General features: G+C 32.0%; 1 protein-coding gene across 8 annotated transcripts in view; it reads right to left on the bottom strand.

The window, feature by feature from the left end:
* Nucleotides 1-17,200, bottom strand: part of LOC107144218 (zinc finger protein Y-linked) — a 65,460-nt gene that overhangs the window by 16,488 nt on the left and 31,772 nt on the right. For 4 of the 8 annotated variants that reach the window (XM_048796428.1, XM_048796431.1, XM_048796425.1 and 1 more), the window contains exon 3: nt 3,788-3,876. In XM_048796428.1, coding sequence (XP_048652385.1) covers nt 3,788-3,848 — 61 coding nt within the window. In that variant the 5' untranslated portion in view covers nt 3,849-3,876. Of the gene's footprint in view, nt 1-3,787; nt 5,654-15,126; nt 17,191-17,200 lie in introns of those variants that run through there. The other 4 variants (XM_048796429.1, XM_048796426.1, XM_048796430.1 and 1 more) reach the window with 4 other exon arrangements.

Here is a 17,200-nt window from a genome sequence, read left to right as displayed (position 1 = left end):
AGATCAACGTTATCTAGATTCTGTAGATACAAATGTGAAAGCATTAAGTGGCAAGTAAGTATACTAGCAACAGTCTAAATCAGAGGATAGGGTTATAAAACTAAGTTTTGTGATGAGAGCAAGTCTAAGTTTTAGTCTCCTCATTAAAAAAATGAGGACAATAGTACCTGCCATGCATCTCATAGTACTGTGGTCATAATTAAATTAAACGGGAATGTATAGAGGTGTCCTGAAAACTGTAATGAGTTTTTTAATCATTATTATGAAATTAAAAACGTAAGTTTTGATATATTAAGCGCCATACTCAAAAATAAACAAATAGTCTAAGTGTTAACCACCTGGACTAAAAATTGCATAGTCCTTTAAACCCTACCTCTTAGTCCAAGTCCCAGGTCTGCATGGGGAAAAACTAAGCTATCAAATTAACCGTGAGGTTTTTCTCTAAAGAACATAGTCTCTTTTTTAGGAAAATTAAAAGTCAATGTATTTAACATGTGGGAAGAACACACAAATGTTTGATGAGTAAAAAGAAAACAACAAATAGAATAGTCCTCAAAATATGTCCATATTCCAGTCCTAGATACTGTATATGGTATGTGATATGGTAAAAGAAATTCTGCTGTATATTTTAAAGAAATAATCATAACCTTTACCAAACTGAATTATCAAATGTAAATTAAAAGATTATGCCAAATTTTTTAAGAAGCACACATACAGAGAATATAGAAAGTATATTAAAAATCCCTAGGTTTCTTGGTAAAGTAGTACTGTTTTAATATACAAACATGGACCACTTATGATTCAATTAATAAAATCATTAAAACCACAAAGTACGAACAATAAAATCTAGTATGCAACAATTTAATCTAGTATGCAACAATTTAAATGTTACATATTCAGAATGCTTGTTAATCTGAAACTATGAACACATTTGGGGAAAGTCAGAAAAAGTCCATCTACATAGTGTGTAGTCTCCTTTTGGGAATATATAAAACTCAAAAATTGTAGAAGTAGGAACAATTAAAAACAAAGGATCAAAAATTATCTACTGGCAACAAAGACGAAAGAAATGATATGATCCAAAACCAAAACCAAGAGTAAAGAAAATAGTTCCAACATTACAGATGAAGAGTGAAAAAGTAAAGCCTGGGCTATGTTGTAGCAACTGGTTAACTGGCATAAAGAAAAGGTGGTGTGAATAGTAGATTTTTCTCATTACCCCACCAAATCAACCTGACTTCCTCCTACAAAAATTGTTCACAATATAGCACTAAATCCTGCTTTAAACATCACAGTTGTGACTCAGATCTCATAGACTACCAGTGTAGTTCAGTTCATAAACTAAAATTGACTATTCTGGATAATTTGAGCCCAATCTGAATAAGTTGCTTTTAAAAGCAGAGAACTTTACACAAGTGGAATCAGAAAACTTAAGGAGAAGAGTAAGTCAGAGGGATTTCTAAGTATGGGAAGAAACACATTAGCTATTGCTGAAGTTGCAATAAGGAAATCATTAAGAAACACAGGCAGACACAAGAATCAAAGACCTGCTTTTCAACTGACAGCTATCATAAGAAAATGCATTCAGTCAACAACCAAAATTAGTTGGAAATTCATCCTCAGAGAACTTGAAAGGAACCTGACTATGCTGACACTGGATTTCAGTCCCATGAAAAAAAAAAGTAGATGATCCAGCAGGCCTTCATGGAATTCTGACCTACAGAAACTATAAGAAAGTTAATACTGTGTATCAAATGACTATGTTTGTTGGGGCTGGGATTGTTTGTGGCTCAGTGGCAGAGCGCTCACCTAGCATGTGCGAGGCCCTTGATGCCATCCTCAGCACTACAAATAAATAAATAATAAATAAATAAATAAAATGAAGGTACTGTGTCCAAGTACAATTGAAAAATAAATATTTAAAATAAACATCACACACACACACAAGCTTCATTCTTTTGAACATGAATGCTAACAACCAATAGAATCTAGAAGAATGGATCAAAGTACAGAAATCCTATAGGAACTCAGAATCTGTGTATACTATATTTCCCTGTATACACAGAGCAGAAATCTAGTCTTTGAAAAACTGTTTATAAGGTCTCAAAAGGAAGGGAGAACCAGCTTACTAAAGAGCACAGAAAGAAGTACAAAGATCTGTATTCTGTAATGGCATACCTTAGAGCAAAATTTTGTCCTATAATTTTATGTCAAGTATAATTTTAAACAATAAACTCAGATATTTAACTCAGGAAATTTCAGCAAAATGTTGAAGATGTGGCCTTGTTTCTTCTTGCTGTTTATAATAAAATTCAAAAAGAAATATTAATTGTGGAGAGCGCCATTAAATAAAGTCAACAGAACTCAACAATTTGGGCAATTCTCTCAGCTTATACAGATGGGAGAGGTAAAGAGAGAAATTTCATATTAAGATGTGTTTTTAGAAAAAAGATGTTTTTATACAGAAATGAAACTAATTTAAAAAGCATTGTAGATAAGCCTCTTTCTTAAAGCAAAAAATATCCATGACACACAAGAACATTTTATTCCAACAGCAATACTGCTACCTACTATTGAAAGGAATAGAGAAAGTACAGTATAAAGACTACAGGATTCCCAAAATTTCAGGGACAGAAAACAGTGCGGAAAAATTATTTGACTACAAGTGCCTGCTATATTTGATGAAAAAAATAAGTCAGATTCAGAAGGAGCCACAGTCTATAAAAAACTATTATCAGGCCTAGAAATACAGAAGGTGATAAGGCAGATTTCAAAATTTCTTTATGCTGATGACTCGCATTTTACCTTCCATTTCATCCAGTTTGCCTCAAACATCCTAATCTGTCTTATCACTGTATGTCCGAAATAGTTCTTTATAAAACTTTAGTTCTATAGGTCAACAAATGAAGTGGAACTGCATCCTATATGTTTTACTTAATAACTGATGTTGGTTTTGATGTTATTTGATACTTATGCAGTTATCTTATTTTGGATTCTATTTTCAAAATGGGAACCCTGGAAAAAGGTCAATGTATTTAACATCTGGGAAGAACACAAAAGTTTGATGAGTAGAAAGAAAACAACAAATAGAACAGTCCCCAAAATATGTCCATATCCCAGTCCTAGATACTGTATATGGTATGTGATATGGTAAAAGAAATTCTGCAGATATGACTAAGGACATGAACCTAAGATTGGGAGATTATTTTAATGGCTCCAATCTAATCATTTGCACAGTTTTCTGGCTGGAATTAAGGTGATGTGATATATGGACAGACCAGAAAGATTCAAAGTGTAAAAGAAAATATAATCACTATTGCTTAAGTGAGCCACACACAGAGTACAAGAAGGAATAAGGACAGCCTTTAAAAGCAAAAACTTATCCTGGCTGATACGCTGTATGGAGGAAGAAATAGATATCTCTCCCTTATGACAAAAATGAATTTGGTCCAAAGTATACTTCTACTATGCAGAATTCTGATATATATATTTGCTTTGTTTTAGTTTAGCGAAACTGTAAAAAATATACTACTTACTAAGGAAATAAAATTAACAAACTTAGAACACTTTTTAACAGTACCTAGAACAACTGGGAAAATTAGAAAAAACTGAAGTTAACAATAATATTTTAATACAGACAGCATAACAAAACCGAGGTGGTATGAGACTTTGGAAGGATTACAGGGTATGAGAGTATGAATCAGTATCAGATTATTTGGGAATTCACCTTCATGACAAATAACTCTAAACCTGGGAGATGAGAAATAGAACAACCCAATAATTATACCTATTCCATCAAAAAATGAGTTTGGTTCTTGGGGTTGCAATTCAAATTCATCTTCATCCATGGCCTTTAATGCTCATTAGTCCCAGCTCCTAAACCAGGGAACAAAATATACCCAACATTAATTTTTTGTATCACATGGTATTTACATTTAGAAATGTCCAAATTATTTGATTTATCTATCAAGACAAATGAAAAAGGCACAAAACATTCCAGTGATATATACACCAACTATAGAACAAGGGCAGCTGAAACAGGTGAGAGTGTTTTGGGTTTTCAAAATTTATTTTAATTGTGATCTTACATAAAATATACAAAACTTAAGTTTAATGAGTTCTTACATAAATTACTGAGAATATACAGAACATTTCTTACACACACACACACACACACACACACACACACACACACACAGAGGCCCTGTTGCCTGCAGCAACCCAAGGATTAAGAATCATCACATTTTATGACTATTGAAGTAATTGCTATAAAACTTCATTACATGTTGAAATGTAATAGAATCTCCAATCTTGTGATCTCTAAATTATAAAACAGAAATTTAAACTTCCCATTAATTATAAATATTTGAGAGCTTTGTAGCCAATGATGTCTCTTAAAATGACCTGCTGATTACAGATGTATATATATGTGTGAACATGTATTATTGTATTTTTGTAATTTATTTTTAAGGTTAAATTTGAAATGGTACCAGCTATAAGGTAGTAAAAATGAATTCACATTTGAGCATAATAAGCTCAAGAGGCTTATCTACAAAAAAAAGTGCTCAAAACAAAGTTCTGCTTTTGTAAAATATATGAACTTAACAAATGAAATTAAAGAACTTTATAATGCCATTTTCCAAACTTGGTTTAGGCTCAGAAAAAAAAAAAGTAAATAAAAATAATGACAAAGAACCTGCATACTTCCTTTGAAGTGATCTATAATTTCTTTTACCTTTTTTTTAAGTACAGCACACACACAACCCTCCTAATTGATTTTCTTAGCTCTTATTTCCTAATTCACTTTTAACTGTGCTACTATATGTAGTTTTATTAACCTTTATTATTTTTGCTGACAATAGTGCATAGAACATCATCTCAAAATCACTTCCCTCCTCAAATTATAAAATTCATGACTACAGAGAACAGAAATTAAAATCATCAGCTTCCTGCAAAGAAGTCATAGTTGAAGAATTTGCAGTTCTAAGAAAAATAAGGCATAGAGAAAATCTAAGAAATACATTAAATTATTCTTCCATCATTACTGGGCATGGTGATAGACTCCTATAATTCTACTACTTGGGACTCAGGGTGACCATGTCTCAAAACAAAAATAAAAGGGCTAGAAATGTAGCCCTGAGTTCAATCCCTAGTTCTTAGGTGAAAGGTAGGCGACCTCTGCTTTTCAAAATAGCAAAAACATAATTCTAAGTTAAAAGTATAATTATATATTTTCTTTTGGAAAACAAGAAAATAATATATTTAAAATTTACAATTTTATAGCTCTTGATCTGTTCCATACTATCTCCTGGGCACACTACAATAAACTACTTCTTTGCCACATTAGTTTTTGAAAAGTATATGCTTTTTAAAATTTTACGTAAAATCACTTGTTTGGATTCTGGCTTCCTCAATTAACGTTATTACTTTCCAATCCTTCAAACACAAATTTATCCTATATGCTAGGAAAAAATATACACTTAAGCTACTTAAAACTATTGCTAACAGTATTTCTCTTTTTTTATGAGAGAAATATTATTATGTTGCCCAGGATGATCTTGAACTAATCAACCTCCTGAACAGCTGGAACTATAAGCATATACCACCTTGCCTAACTTATAACAGAATTTGGCACATGAGGAAATTATGGTGCAAAGCTAAGGATTCAAGTAACTTGTTAAATTAAGAAGCCAAAAAACAAACCTGGCCCTTTAGTGGATAAGGTATTAAGAAGAGAGGAAAAAATCTAAAACCTAGTCAACTAGCCAAAGGAGAAAAACTGAACAATACAAATATGAATTCTGAAACAAACAAAAAATCATAATTATTTAAAAAAATGAAACTACTTGTAATAGAATGTATAATCTATGCCAGTATAGGGTAAAAAAAATTAATTTAACAGATCTATTTGGAAACATTAAATTACTAGTATTAAATCAAAGAGATAAGACTTCACCAATCCTAGTAAAAACTATTTTGAGAAAATTACACTATGTTACCCTTTCAAACAACTTCAAGCCTAAATGGTTTCCTGGGAATTTTTTGTTGCTGCTGTTCAGTTCCCAGGAACAGGTCATTTTAAAATCTATAAGAAATCCTAGAGCATCAAAATAAATAAATAAATTTTTAAAAAATTCAGAATTATTTTAGACTATTCCAATATGCTAATATTAAGAGTGCTCACAATTTCTTCTATAAAACCAATTATCATTAAAAAGCAAAACATCAAATTTATTCATATCAATCCCAAACTTATTATTTATCAAACCCAAGCCAAGTGCTTACAAATGTCAACCATTATTTAAAGCAAGAACATAGATCTTGATAAAGTAACATTTTTCAGTAAGAGAAGGAAGAAGCCAATAGACCATATTCAGAGAGGAAACCTCATGACATTCTCAATACATGATGAAAAGCTGGAATTCAACACTTATTTTTGACAAACACAAACAAAACAATCACTCTATGGCTAAATAATGTGTTCTTAATACAGTAAAAATATGAGTATGTGTGTATACATATATAAATAGAATCTCACATTTAGCCCACATTTGCTACAGCAGTGTCTATGGGCTCACACAAAGAAATAATCCTATCATTTTAAAAAAGAATGCCACGTGTTAATCTTAAGGGGTAAGTGCTACATATTATTTCCAAAAAAAAGTCAGAATTAAGACCAGGATGCCCTTTAACACTACTGTTTTTAACAATGTAAACTAATAACCAATATTATTAAATAAGATGAAGAAATTGAGGACAAATTATTATTTGAAGCAAGTCAAGCTTCTCAGTTTCATTTGATGTAAACAGAAACTCAAAACAGAAAAACTTCTGAGTTCAAGAATGGAAAAGCAAAAAATAGTATTCAAAAAATTTCTATGTAGCAATGGAGTACTACATTAAAAAGGCTGCCAACTCTTTGTTTTTAAAATATCAGCAAATGCAGAAATATCTTGATTCTCAAAAAAAAGTGTACTATGTCATGTCTATTTTTAAAACTTTAACCTCAGTACTCTACTAACATCCTATTAAAACTCATTTCTTATGTGTGTATCTAACTAGAATATATGCATGAATGTGAGAATGTCTGTTGACCGTATTCCTTGAAAATGCTCATGAGCATAAATAGTAGATGTTAAACATCTTCACAGTGGTTAAATCCATTATAGAATTTTTACATAACAGTATTATAAACTAAAGAGAATCATATCTAGATATAAATTATAGATAAATCTCACAGAATGTTGCTCTGAAAAGGCACAAAAATATTCACTTTTTATGCATCATCCATTCTTACAAAGTACAAATACTAGCAAACCAAATTGAAGGTATCAAAAAGTCAGAATACTGGGGGTTCCTTACTGATTTGGAGGACTAAATATCTAGGAGGGGACTTCTGTACTCTGGGTAATGTGGGCAGTGACATTACAGCATTTTAAGACTTATGTTCCCAAGAATGTTTTCTTACTCCCAATAGATAGGGATTATTGAGAAATGTTCTATCAAAGAATTTAATAGTCACTTCTATCATTTGCACTTCTGGTCACTGCAGAGTCTGGTAAACATTACTACTTTAAAATGATAAGAAGATTGTTTAACTTTTTGTGAAATGAGCCCAGCAAATTTGTTTATTTTTTTAGTGGGTACATGTCTACAAGAATATGTGTAAAAAAAAAAAAAAATCAAATTACTCAGAATATTACACACATAAAAATTTCATAGATACCATTAAGATGCTCTTTAGAAGATGACTTTGGGAATTGTAATGCATTCCACTGTCATATATAAATTTAAAAAATCAAACAAAAAAGAACTTCTAAAAAAAAAAAAGCCTCAAAAAAGATTCAAATGAAACCAAAGCAATGGGAAGTGAGCTCATATAAGATTTGGTGAAAAGATAACTCTTTCCTTCTCCTGCCCCTCAAAACACAAGAAATTTTTATTTTATATAACAAGATGGAATTGTGTGTATTTTCTTAAATAAATTTAATTTTACAGTAAAAAAAAAACTAAACATTTTGCAGTTTATCATTTGGTAACTTTAGAAATCAGATTCTTCTCACTCTCAGGGTTTATTGTTTCTGTGTGCTGTAAATTAAAGTTGTTTACTCATTTTTCTAAACTTGTGGTAAAATATAAATAATAAAAAATATTACTATCTTAACCTTTTTAATTGTCTACGATATGTTATACAACAATTACCACCACCTACATGTAACATTTTCATCTTAAAAACTAAAACTCTGTATTCATTAAACCCTATTCTCTCCAACTGGAAACTGCCATTTGCTATCAGTAATAATAATATTAAAAAAAAAAAAGAAAATGACTTTGAGCAATTGACATTCCATTACTAGTAATGTGTATGTGTCTATTTTCTCAAACCTAGTAAGCACTGAGAATTAGCACTACTGACAATTTTTACCAATCTTAATAAAAAAAATGTACAATTAATGTCCTAATTTTTTTTCCTTCTGAAGTTTGTATACACATTCTGTGCCTTGCAACATAGGTATTTACACTTCTTTTAAAAGAACACTGTTTTGAGATTTTTTTTTGGAACTAAATTAGCAATTATAAAACTAATTTGGAAAAACCTGACGCCTTAATATTTTAACTTTTCTATATCACAGCTATCCTTTCCTTTAGGTCTTAGATTTAGTACACATAAAAGTAAAAATTTCAATTTTTAATAACAATTTTATAAGAAAGAATTTGATTATTTCATTATATTTAGTTCACAATAATATATCTTTACTATTAGCAAAGTAGTGTTAGGTTTTTTAAAATTCATATTCCTATGTATCTTAAGCTCTTTTATTTGCTTTTATGAGGGGGAAGTGGGTACTGGACATTGAAATGGGGCACATTACAATGACCTACATCCCCAGTTATTTATTTATTTTTATATTTTTGAGATAGATTCTTAGTAAGTTGCTTAAGGCCTTATTAATTTGATGAGGTTGGCTTGGCCTCAGCCTCCCAAACTTGGTCTAGTTTGGAACTGGAGATTGAACTCAAGGGCACGTTACCCCTATTCTGTTGCACATTTTTAAGAAGGCTGTCATTTAGTTAGGTATACACCTATAATTCCCAATAATTAGGCAAGCTGAAAAAGGAGGACGCTAAGTTCAATGTCAACATCAAGCTATTTATTTAGCAAGGCAGCGGAAGACATTACAATTCTTATTACACATATAGAGCACAATTTCTCATATCTCTGGTATATTCACAAAAATTTGTGTCTTCATACCTGTACTTTGGATAATAATGATCGTCATACTCTACCATCATTCAGTTTTATTTCTTACATACATTTCAACTAATTTAATTTAAAATCTACATTACCTTAGCCTCAATCTCAATGGGGATTAAATTAAAAACTTTTACCTGATAAACTGTAACTGCTTCTCAACAACAGATTACTTTTATTAAGTAGAATGATACATACTATACTATTTATGACAAAAGTCACTTTTTGAGGATGCACATTTTCAATTTATAAATTGAAAATGAACATCCTCCTCAAAAGTGACTTTTACTGTAATTTTAAGCTATTTTTATAATATTTTTGATCTAATAAAGTTTAAACACTGTTTTCCTTAGTTATCATTCTTTTCAACCTATCTTTTGCTCACCTAGCACAGAAATTTTCATATTTTCTTTTTTCCCGGTACAAAACAAGTCTTCAGATACAAGTTTAAAACTAAAAGAAATACTCTAATTTCCTTCCCCATTTGAAACCAAATGTTAACAAATATCTAAGCAAAGTGACTAAAAAAAGACAAAAATTAGAGATGAAATATAAATAGAGGTATACAGAAACCAAAAATTATAATAAAAATTTTTCTAATAAAAGATTAATAACTCCTGTTACATAATAATTGCTCAAGGAACATTTTTATTTTATTTTTTTTTAATTCTGAGAGAGTATATTACTAATTTAACATGCAAATCCTTCAATTTCCATTTTGTACTTTGCCTCTTCATCCTGTACTTTACTGAAAATATAAGCATGCACCATCAAGCCTATCTCAAAAGGCATTTTAAAAAATCACATGCTCTTTACTACACACACACATACACACATATGTATATACACATATATGTAAGTATTTGTACATATTTTTATATACACATGTGTATATAAAAATACATACACAAATACTTATAACATGAAACAATATAATAAACATTTTATACTTGATATTTCATAATTTATTTTATACATCTAAGTGTGTGTGTAAAAACATACATAAATATTTGCACTTTTTAAAAATGTTCCTATAATTTTTATAGGAAACGTAAATACAAAATAAAGGAAAGAAAAAGTTATTTGATTTTAAAATAAAAGATTTCAAGATAAGAAGCATTCATTTTAAAATGAATTAATGCTTAATGTTAAATGGAATAGCCCTGAAGCTAGGTACCTACTAGTACAGTTCAAGAAGTAAAATCATAACCTTGAGAAGCCTGGAAGGCTGAGGCAGGTGGATGGTGCCAGCCTCAGTAACTCAGTGAGGCCCTAAATAATTCATTGAGACCCTTTCTCTAATTAAAGTATTAAAAGGGGCTGAGATGTGGCACAGTAGTTAAAGGCCTCTGGGTTAAAAAAAAGCAAAAGCAAAAGAAAAAGAAAAAGATGAACTATAGTGTGCTAAGAAGAAAACTGTTTTTTTTTTAAAAAATACATCCGCAGTTAAGAAAAAAAATAGTTTACATTAAATGTCAATGAGCTAAAACAGCAACTCCATCTTCTTCCCTGCCCCCCAAACTAAAAAAGGAATGGCATAATAAATTCAAAGCACAGGTGAAAACACATGAACAAAAAGGATCAAAAAAAAAACCCTTTCAAATCTAATTAAATAGTGACACATTAGTAATAATTTTAAAAAGGAATAAAATGATTAATATTAAATGTCAATAAAAACAGTTCTTAAAAAAAAAAAAAAAAAAAAAAANCCCTGGATTTCAGCCAATCAAAAGAAAACACACATTTATAAGGGAAAAAAAAAAAAAAAAACCCCAAAACAAAAAACAGACTGTTTATAACTTTGTGATAGAAAAAGAATTTCTTAAAATTAGAAGTTATAAAAAAAATTAAAGACATTTCTCTGAATTAAGTCTTATTCAATAAAACACCCTAAAAACAAGGATAAAGAAAGCCACAGACTAAAAAGATTCCTACAATGTATATAATCAGTAAATCATTTTTATGTGGAACATAAGAACAATATAATAAATTAACAAACCAAGGGCATATTGGGTCAAGAATAGTTTTGTATAAATATTTATTGAAAAAGAAAAAGACTGAATATACAGGGGCAAGAAGGGCAGGTGGCAAAGTTCAATCTCAACAGTAATCTAACACATGTAACATTCTATCCCTCCAAATTTGGAAAAAACTAAAATTTGTGGCAATGATATAGAGACTCATTTACACAATTTAGTAGGAACTAAGTACAAGCATTATGAAAATGATTTAACAATTCACAGCAAAGTTGACACTAGAAATATACTATAAGAGATGAATTCCACTTGAATCAAGAGAGAAAAATTATGTATAAAGATGTTCACCGAAGCACTGCTTCAGAGTTGCATACAACCAACCCAATTGAACCTAATAGATAAACAAACCACATAATGTTTATAAACCTGAATAAAATATTAATAGATTAGTGATCTCTCAAGTTTTTTCACCTCGGGGCTCTATAAATTTGAAAAACTTAAGAACTCCAGTCTCTTGCTTTTTAAATTTTTTTAAATTTGTACTTTTAGTTATATACTACAGCAGAATGTATTTTGACATACCATACATACATGGATTATAACTTCCCAGTTCTGTGGTTGTACAAGATATGGAGTTAACACTGGTTGTATTTTCTTATATGACCACAGGAAAGATATGCTGGATTCATTCTTCTGTCTTTCCTATTCCTGTTTCCCCTCACCTTCATTCCCCTTTGTCTCCCCTTATCTTCATTCCCCTTTGTCTAATCCAGTGAACTTCTCCTCCCCAGTTCCCTTTCCTGTTTATTTTGACATAGCATCCACATATCAAAGAGAACATTTAGTCACTGGTTTTGGAGGGACTGGCTTATTTCACTTAACATGATTGTCTCCAGCTCCATCCATCTATTTGCAGATGCCATAACTCCATTTTTGAATAGGGCCGAATAATATTCCATTGTGTATATTTATTACATTTTCTTTATCCATTCATCTGTTGGAGGGCACTTAGGTTGGTTCCATAGTATAGCTATGGGGAACTAAACTATAAAATTGATATGACCACCTCACTCTATCTAACTATGCTATCTCTAAGTTATACTATCATTATTTATTTACCATTAAAAAAATTTAAGCTAAATAATTTTTAAAAGATTTATTACATTTTTTTCACTTAAAATAATAAATCACAAAATGAAAGCATAAAACAATATTTATAATGAAAATTTTTTGAAATTAAAAAAATTAACTTCATTGCAAATCTCTCTAACTTTTATTTTGGAGAGGAGCATGGGGTGGCGGGGGGTACTTTAGACTGAACTCAGGGATGGATGCTCTCCTGCCTCAGCCTCCAGAGCTGTTAGAATTATAGGTGTACACCACCAATCCCAGGTCTGTTTAACATCTTCCTAAGTCAGATGGATTCCTTATTTCCTTCTGTCATTGAGTTTTTGAAAAGTCATTTATCATGTAGTCTCAGCAAAACTGCACTGTACACTATATTCACGGAAGTATCAAAATAAGAAAGGTAAATAACTTTTTAGTATTTTTATGAGAAGTGTGCTGCTCAGACACCCTCAGTGACAGCTTCCCAGGGATCCAAAATCACATTTCAAGAACAAACTAGATCCATGTCATATATGGAAAACATATGTGTCTATGTCTGAAAAACTCAGTGAAGTAAAAATAATATATAAAATGACATGTACAATATCAACTTTATAGAACATTAAAATACAAATTGTCTTGGGCATACATAGGAGTATACTGGTCGAGGAAAAAGAGAAACAGGAAGTAATAAGGCAGCTCTTTAATTGGATCTGCAGGACATTATTTCTTTTAAAAGAAGAGGTAAGAAGTAAATATCAAACAAAATGTTATACTTTGTTACATCAGAGTAGTGGCTTTTCAACATCTTTAAGGTAATTTATAATTTAAATATTTCGTATATTATTAGTTACTTTAACTTTTAGAATATTTTTTAATTTTTTTTAACTTCTTGTTTCAAATATTCCTTTTAATAACCAGGTTTTAGGGGATGTAGGCAGTTGCAGAGTACTTTACCTAGCATGTCAAAGGACCTAGGCTCTTTCTTCACATTAACACACACACACACACACACACACACACACACACGACAGGCTACTGTTAAAATGTTGCTTTGAAAAAGAATTTTGTTCCTTTAAGAATGGGCTGCTCACATTCCTGTCTACTGAGGTGAAGACATGGTAGAGAAAATAATGTTCCTGAGTTCTGTGATTTGATCATGTGTAGACATAAAATGGATCTGATACGTCTTAATATTTATACTATTTAGAACATAGTATCTGACTAGTCAAGGAAGACCCACTCAAACTCCATATATATTTCTCAATTCAAATTATTCAAGTATATTTTCATAAATAAAGTTCATGGGCTGAATCATTCTGCTAGAGATACAAAGAGGAATAAATAATTAGGATTTTCAAAGTTTAGGGAAGACCTCAAAAAATACTGGATTATAACAGATTTAATGCTAAAACAATATCTAAGTTATTCTATAAGAACAAGCCTGAAAAATTCAGAGTTTACAGTAGAAACAGATGAAGCACACAGCTATTTTAGGAACTCTGATGTAAAAGTATTTTTAATGAATATTACTGGGCACATGCTATTTGTAAAATAAATTTGGTACCAGTCAATGATGCTGTCAATGAGGTAGGGAAGGCAATGTTCAGTAAGTAACTGCAAATGCTAAATAAAAGGGTAAAAATGATAACGCACAAAGTAAAGAATGGGAGAACTAGTAACATGAATTAGGATATAAATTTCCTACTTTCATTTAGAAGTACACTACTAGTCAAACTCCATATCAAGCATAATCACAAGAGTGGTATCCTAATTAGAATAAATTATATTCCATCTTTGTATTTCAAAATACACTCTTCTGTCAGGTATGCCTAAAATTAACAAATAATAATAAAAAAGTGTGTGTGTGTGTGGGGGGGGGGAGAATGGAAAGACTGAAAATAACAGGATAAAGGATTCATTTTCAAGGGATATCCTTCGTGTAAATTGTAAGACCACAGCAGGCAGACAAAACACACAAGGTTTGTGAAGTACGCATTCTTTTGATACTCAAATGAACACACTGTTGAACTGTTTCCCAATTTTGGAAATATATAATTTGGAAAAAAGTGGGACAAAAAAAAAAAAAAGTATTGATAGAAGTAAATAGAAACATAAGATTTTTGTTAGGTAAGTATATCTAACAAATGGCAGTAGGACATCACAAATAACAAATGACAAAAGGCATAGAAGAACATAACAGAAAAAAGTGAACTTCAACAGAGGGCAATTTCCCTTCAGCTAAAGGAGCAGGGGGAAAAAAGGAATCTAAGTAGAATAAAGGAAAAGCAAAAAGTAGAAGAGATCAAGTATTTACATTAGACGTCAGTCATTTCAGTTTGATTAAAGAAAAAAATGTTAGGAATAAGATACTTCAAAGATCTTGAATCAGAAATTTTAGTTTCTAGCATGCACAAGTACAAACAATATTAGTGAAAAATAATCTGCATTTTATTTTCTTTTTGTGGTGCTGGGGATTGAACCCAGGGCCTTGTGTATGCCAGGAAAGCACTCTACCAACTGAGCTATATCAGCTCTACACTGCATTTATTAAAATAAGAAAGGAGCACTTGAAAAATACATGAATTTTAAAAACTAACACCTCGCTGGTCCTAAATAACGTCAATAAGGTCAATAAGGTATTCCACCACTTATTCCAATTATTAAGCTCATCACTTAAGCAAAAAAAAAAAAAAAAAAACAACAACAACAACAAAACCCAAACCTGTGTATGTAAACAATTAAAGTCCAACTATTTCTGATAAAACTCCATTAAAGTTTTACACTTACCTGTCATCTTACTATTAAGTTTAATTTAACCTTAATCTCGGAAATCCACTGTTGCTGCACTGGAACATCTTTTTGCTGCTGTACTGTGCAAAATATAATTCTATCTTCTTTACAGTTCTTTAGCTGTTAAGATATAAAAGCAACTACTTCTACAGTCAACAAACAGAATGCATTAGCAAATTGCTTTAAGACTTCTGCAATGCACTGCTTCTTCTCAACTGTGATTGTTATAATACACCTGAGTATCTCCAGATTCCATCAGTATGCTCATGAAGCATCACTTCTTTGATCTCTTAGTCTAGAAAAATTGAAAACTTGGTTTTCATATCATAAAATTACAAGAAAAAAACCAAAAGTGTTTTATGTGTTTCCTTGCCCATCTGCATCTCGTACTTTCCTAAGTTAAAGCATCAGATTTGAGGCTTCAGGAATAATAAAAAAGTTATTCTCCTCACATAACCACTTCCGTTAGGACAAGGTTTGCCTGAGAATACTGAAAGCTTACGAAGTTCAGATATTACTTTTCCAACCTGTTCTTAATCTTAAATATTGTTGTAGTTTTTGAACCAGGGTAAATAAAAAGTTTTGCTTACTATTTTGAGTGCAATACTTATATGAGCAAATGGACATCTGGTGTGAGACTTGAGGATGGACAAGCAGCAGCAACCCAGGAGATTGTCTAAAAAGACACATTATTAACAATTTTTTAAGTAGAGAAAAAACAAGTCAATTTAGTACAAACTCTCATAATTCCTCAACTTTGAAACTGTTCTAGCCACTTGAGCCAGAACTGCTAATAATTACTGTTCAGGTGTGCTACCATTCTGCTACTTTCACAATCACAAGCTTTTCTGGTGGGAAATGTCACCACTTTCCAATCTATATCATGAGGTTTGGCCAAACTAAGAAGATTGCTTAAGACTTTCACTGTTGTAATATTTCTTTTCCTTCTCCAAACTCTGCCTAACAAATCTTACTTATTCTTCAATAAACTTATCAAAACGCCATTGTCCATTTAAAACCTTTCCCTGGTGATCCAAATGGAAACCTCCTCCTCCTCTAAACACCCAATAAGAACTTTCTGCACTTGAGTCTGCAGTGTAAGAACCTTTCTTTTCAATCTTCTATCAACTAACACTGGGCTTTGAGTGTCCAGCGAAACAAAATATTATGCAATCAAAAGTATTTGAGGAGTTAAGACTTTTTAACTAAATATAATACCATTTCAGGCACAGCAAATCACATTTATACATTTAGTTGTCCAATAAGCAAATGTGCCTCTTCTCCAATCTTTTCTAAGCAAAAAAGTAAACTGTACATAAGATTACAAATTATTTAAATACAGTTGTTGGAAAAAGGCTTTACTCCTTTGCTTTCATGCTGTACAACTTGTCCTTTTCTTCTACAGATCATGACCACCAAACTTTATTTTTTAATATATTCGAAATGTCACTAAAGAGGAAATCCACTTCTCTATGTCACTCTAATGCTCATTTATGGTTTTACTTTGTGGGGTTTACTGCTGACACCACTGACACCAACCCAAGAACTAAGGTGGCTACATGTGAGACGGTAAACCCTCTGGGACTTGGGGCAAAGAGCTAACTTGGGCAGAATAATACCAGACTGCAGCTGCTCAGCAGAAATGCACTGGAGGCGGGAGGAAGAGCTACTGTACGCCAGAAATCCCACCGCTCAAGAACGCAGCAAGTGTTGAGGGCACAGAAAAGAGCGAGCACGCCCCTGCGCGGGCACACGTCTCCGCGCAGGGAATCCGGCGCTAGGAGCCAGCAGCCGCAGCCTGCTCTCCCACCCACTAAAGACTATAGCGGAATTTTCTTCCCAGACACCTCCTTCAAGATGGCGCGCCTCCAACCCCTCAACTTGCCCAGTCGTTCCGCGCTGAAGGCCGGAGCCGCCGCCATCTTGCCCCCTCCCCCGCGATATTTACATTGCGAAATCCGCCCAGCCAGCCCGCGGCCTTTACTCCAGGCCTACAGCCCTCGCCTACCAGCCAGGCCTAGTCCCCGCGCGGTGCCGTCGGTCCGCAGTCAGTAGCCCAGCCCAGCAGAGT

The sequence above is a fragment of the Marmota marmota genome, unplaced genomic scaffold (assembly GCF_001458135.2).
Source record: "Marmota marmota marmota unplaced genomic scaffold, marMar, whole genome shotgun sequence".
In the NCBI taxonomy this organism is placed as follows: Eukaryota; Metazoa; Chordata; class Mammalia; order Rodentia; family Sciuridae; genus Marmota; species Marmota marmota.
Note: the sequence above shows the minus strand (reverse complement) of the source record. Positions and strands in the feature narration are given on the sequence as shown.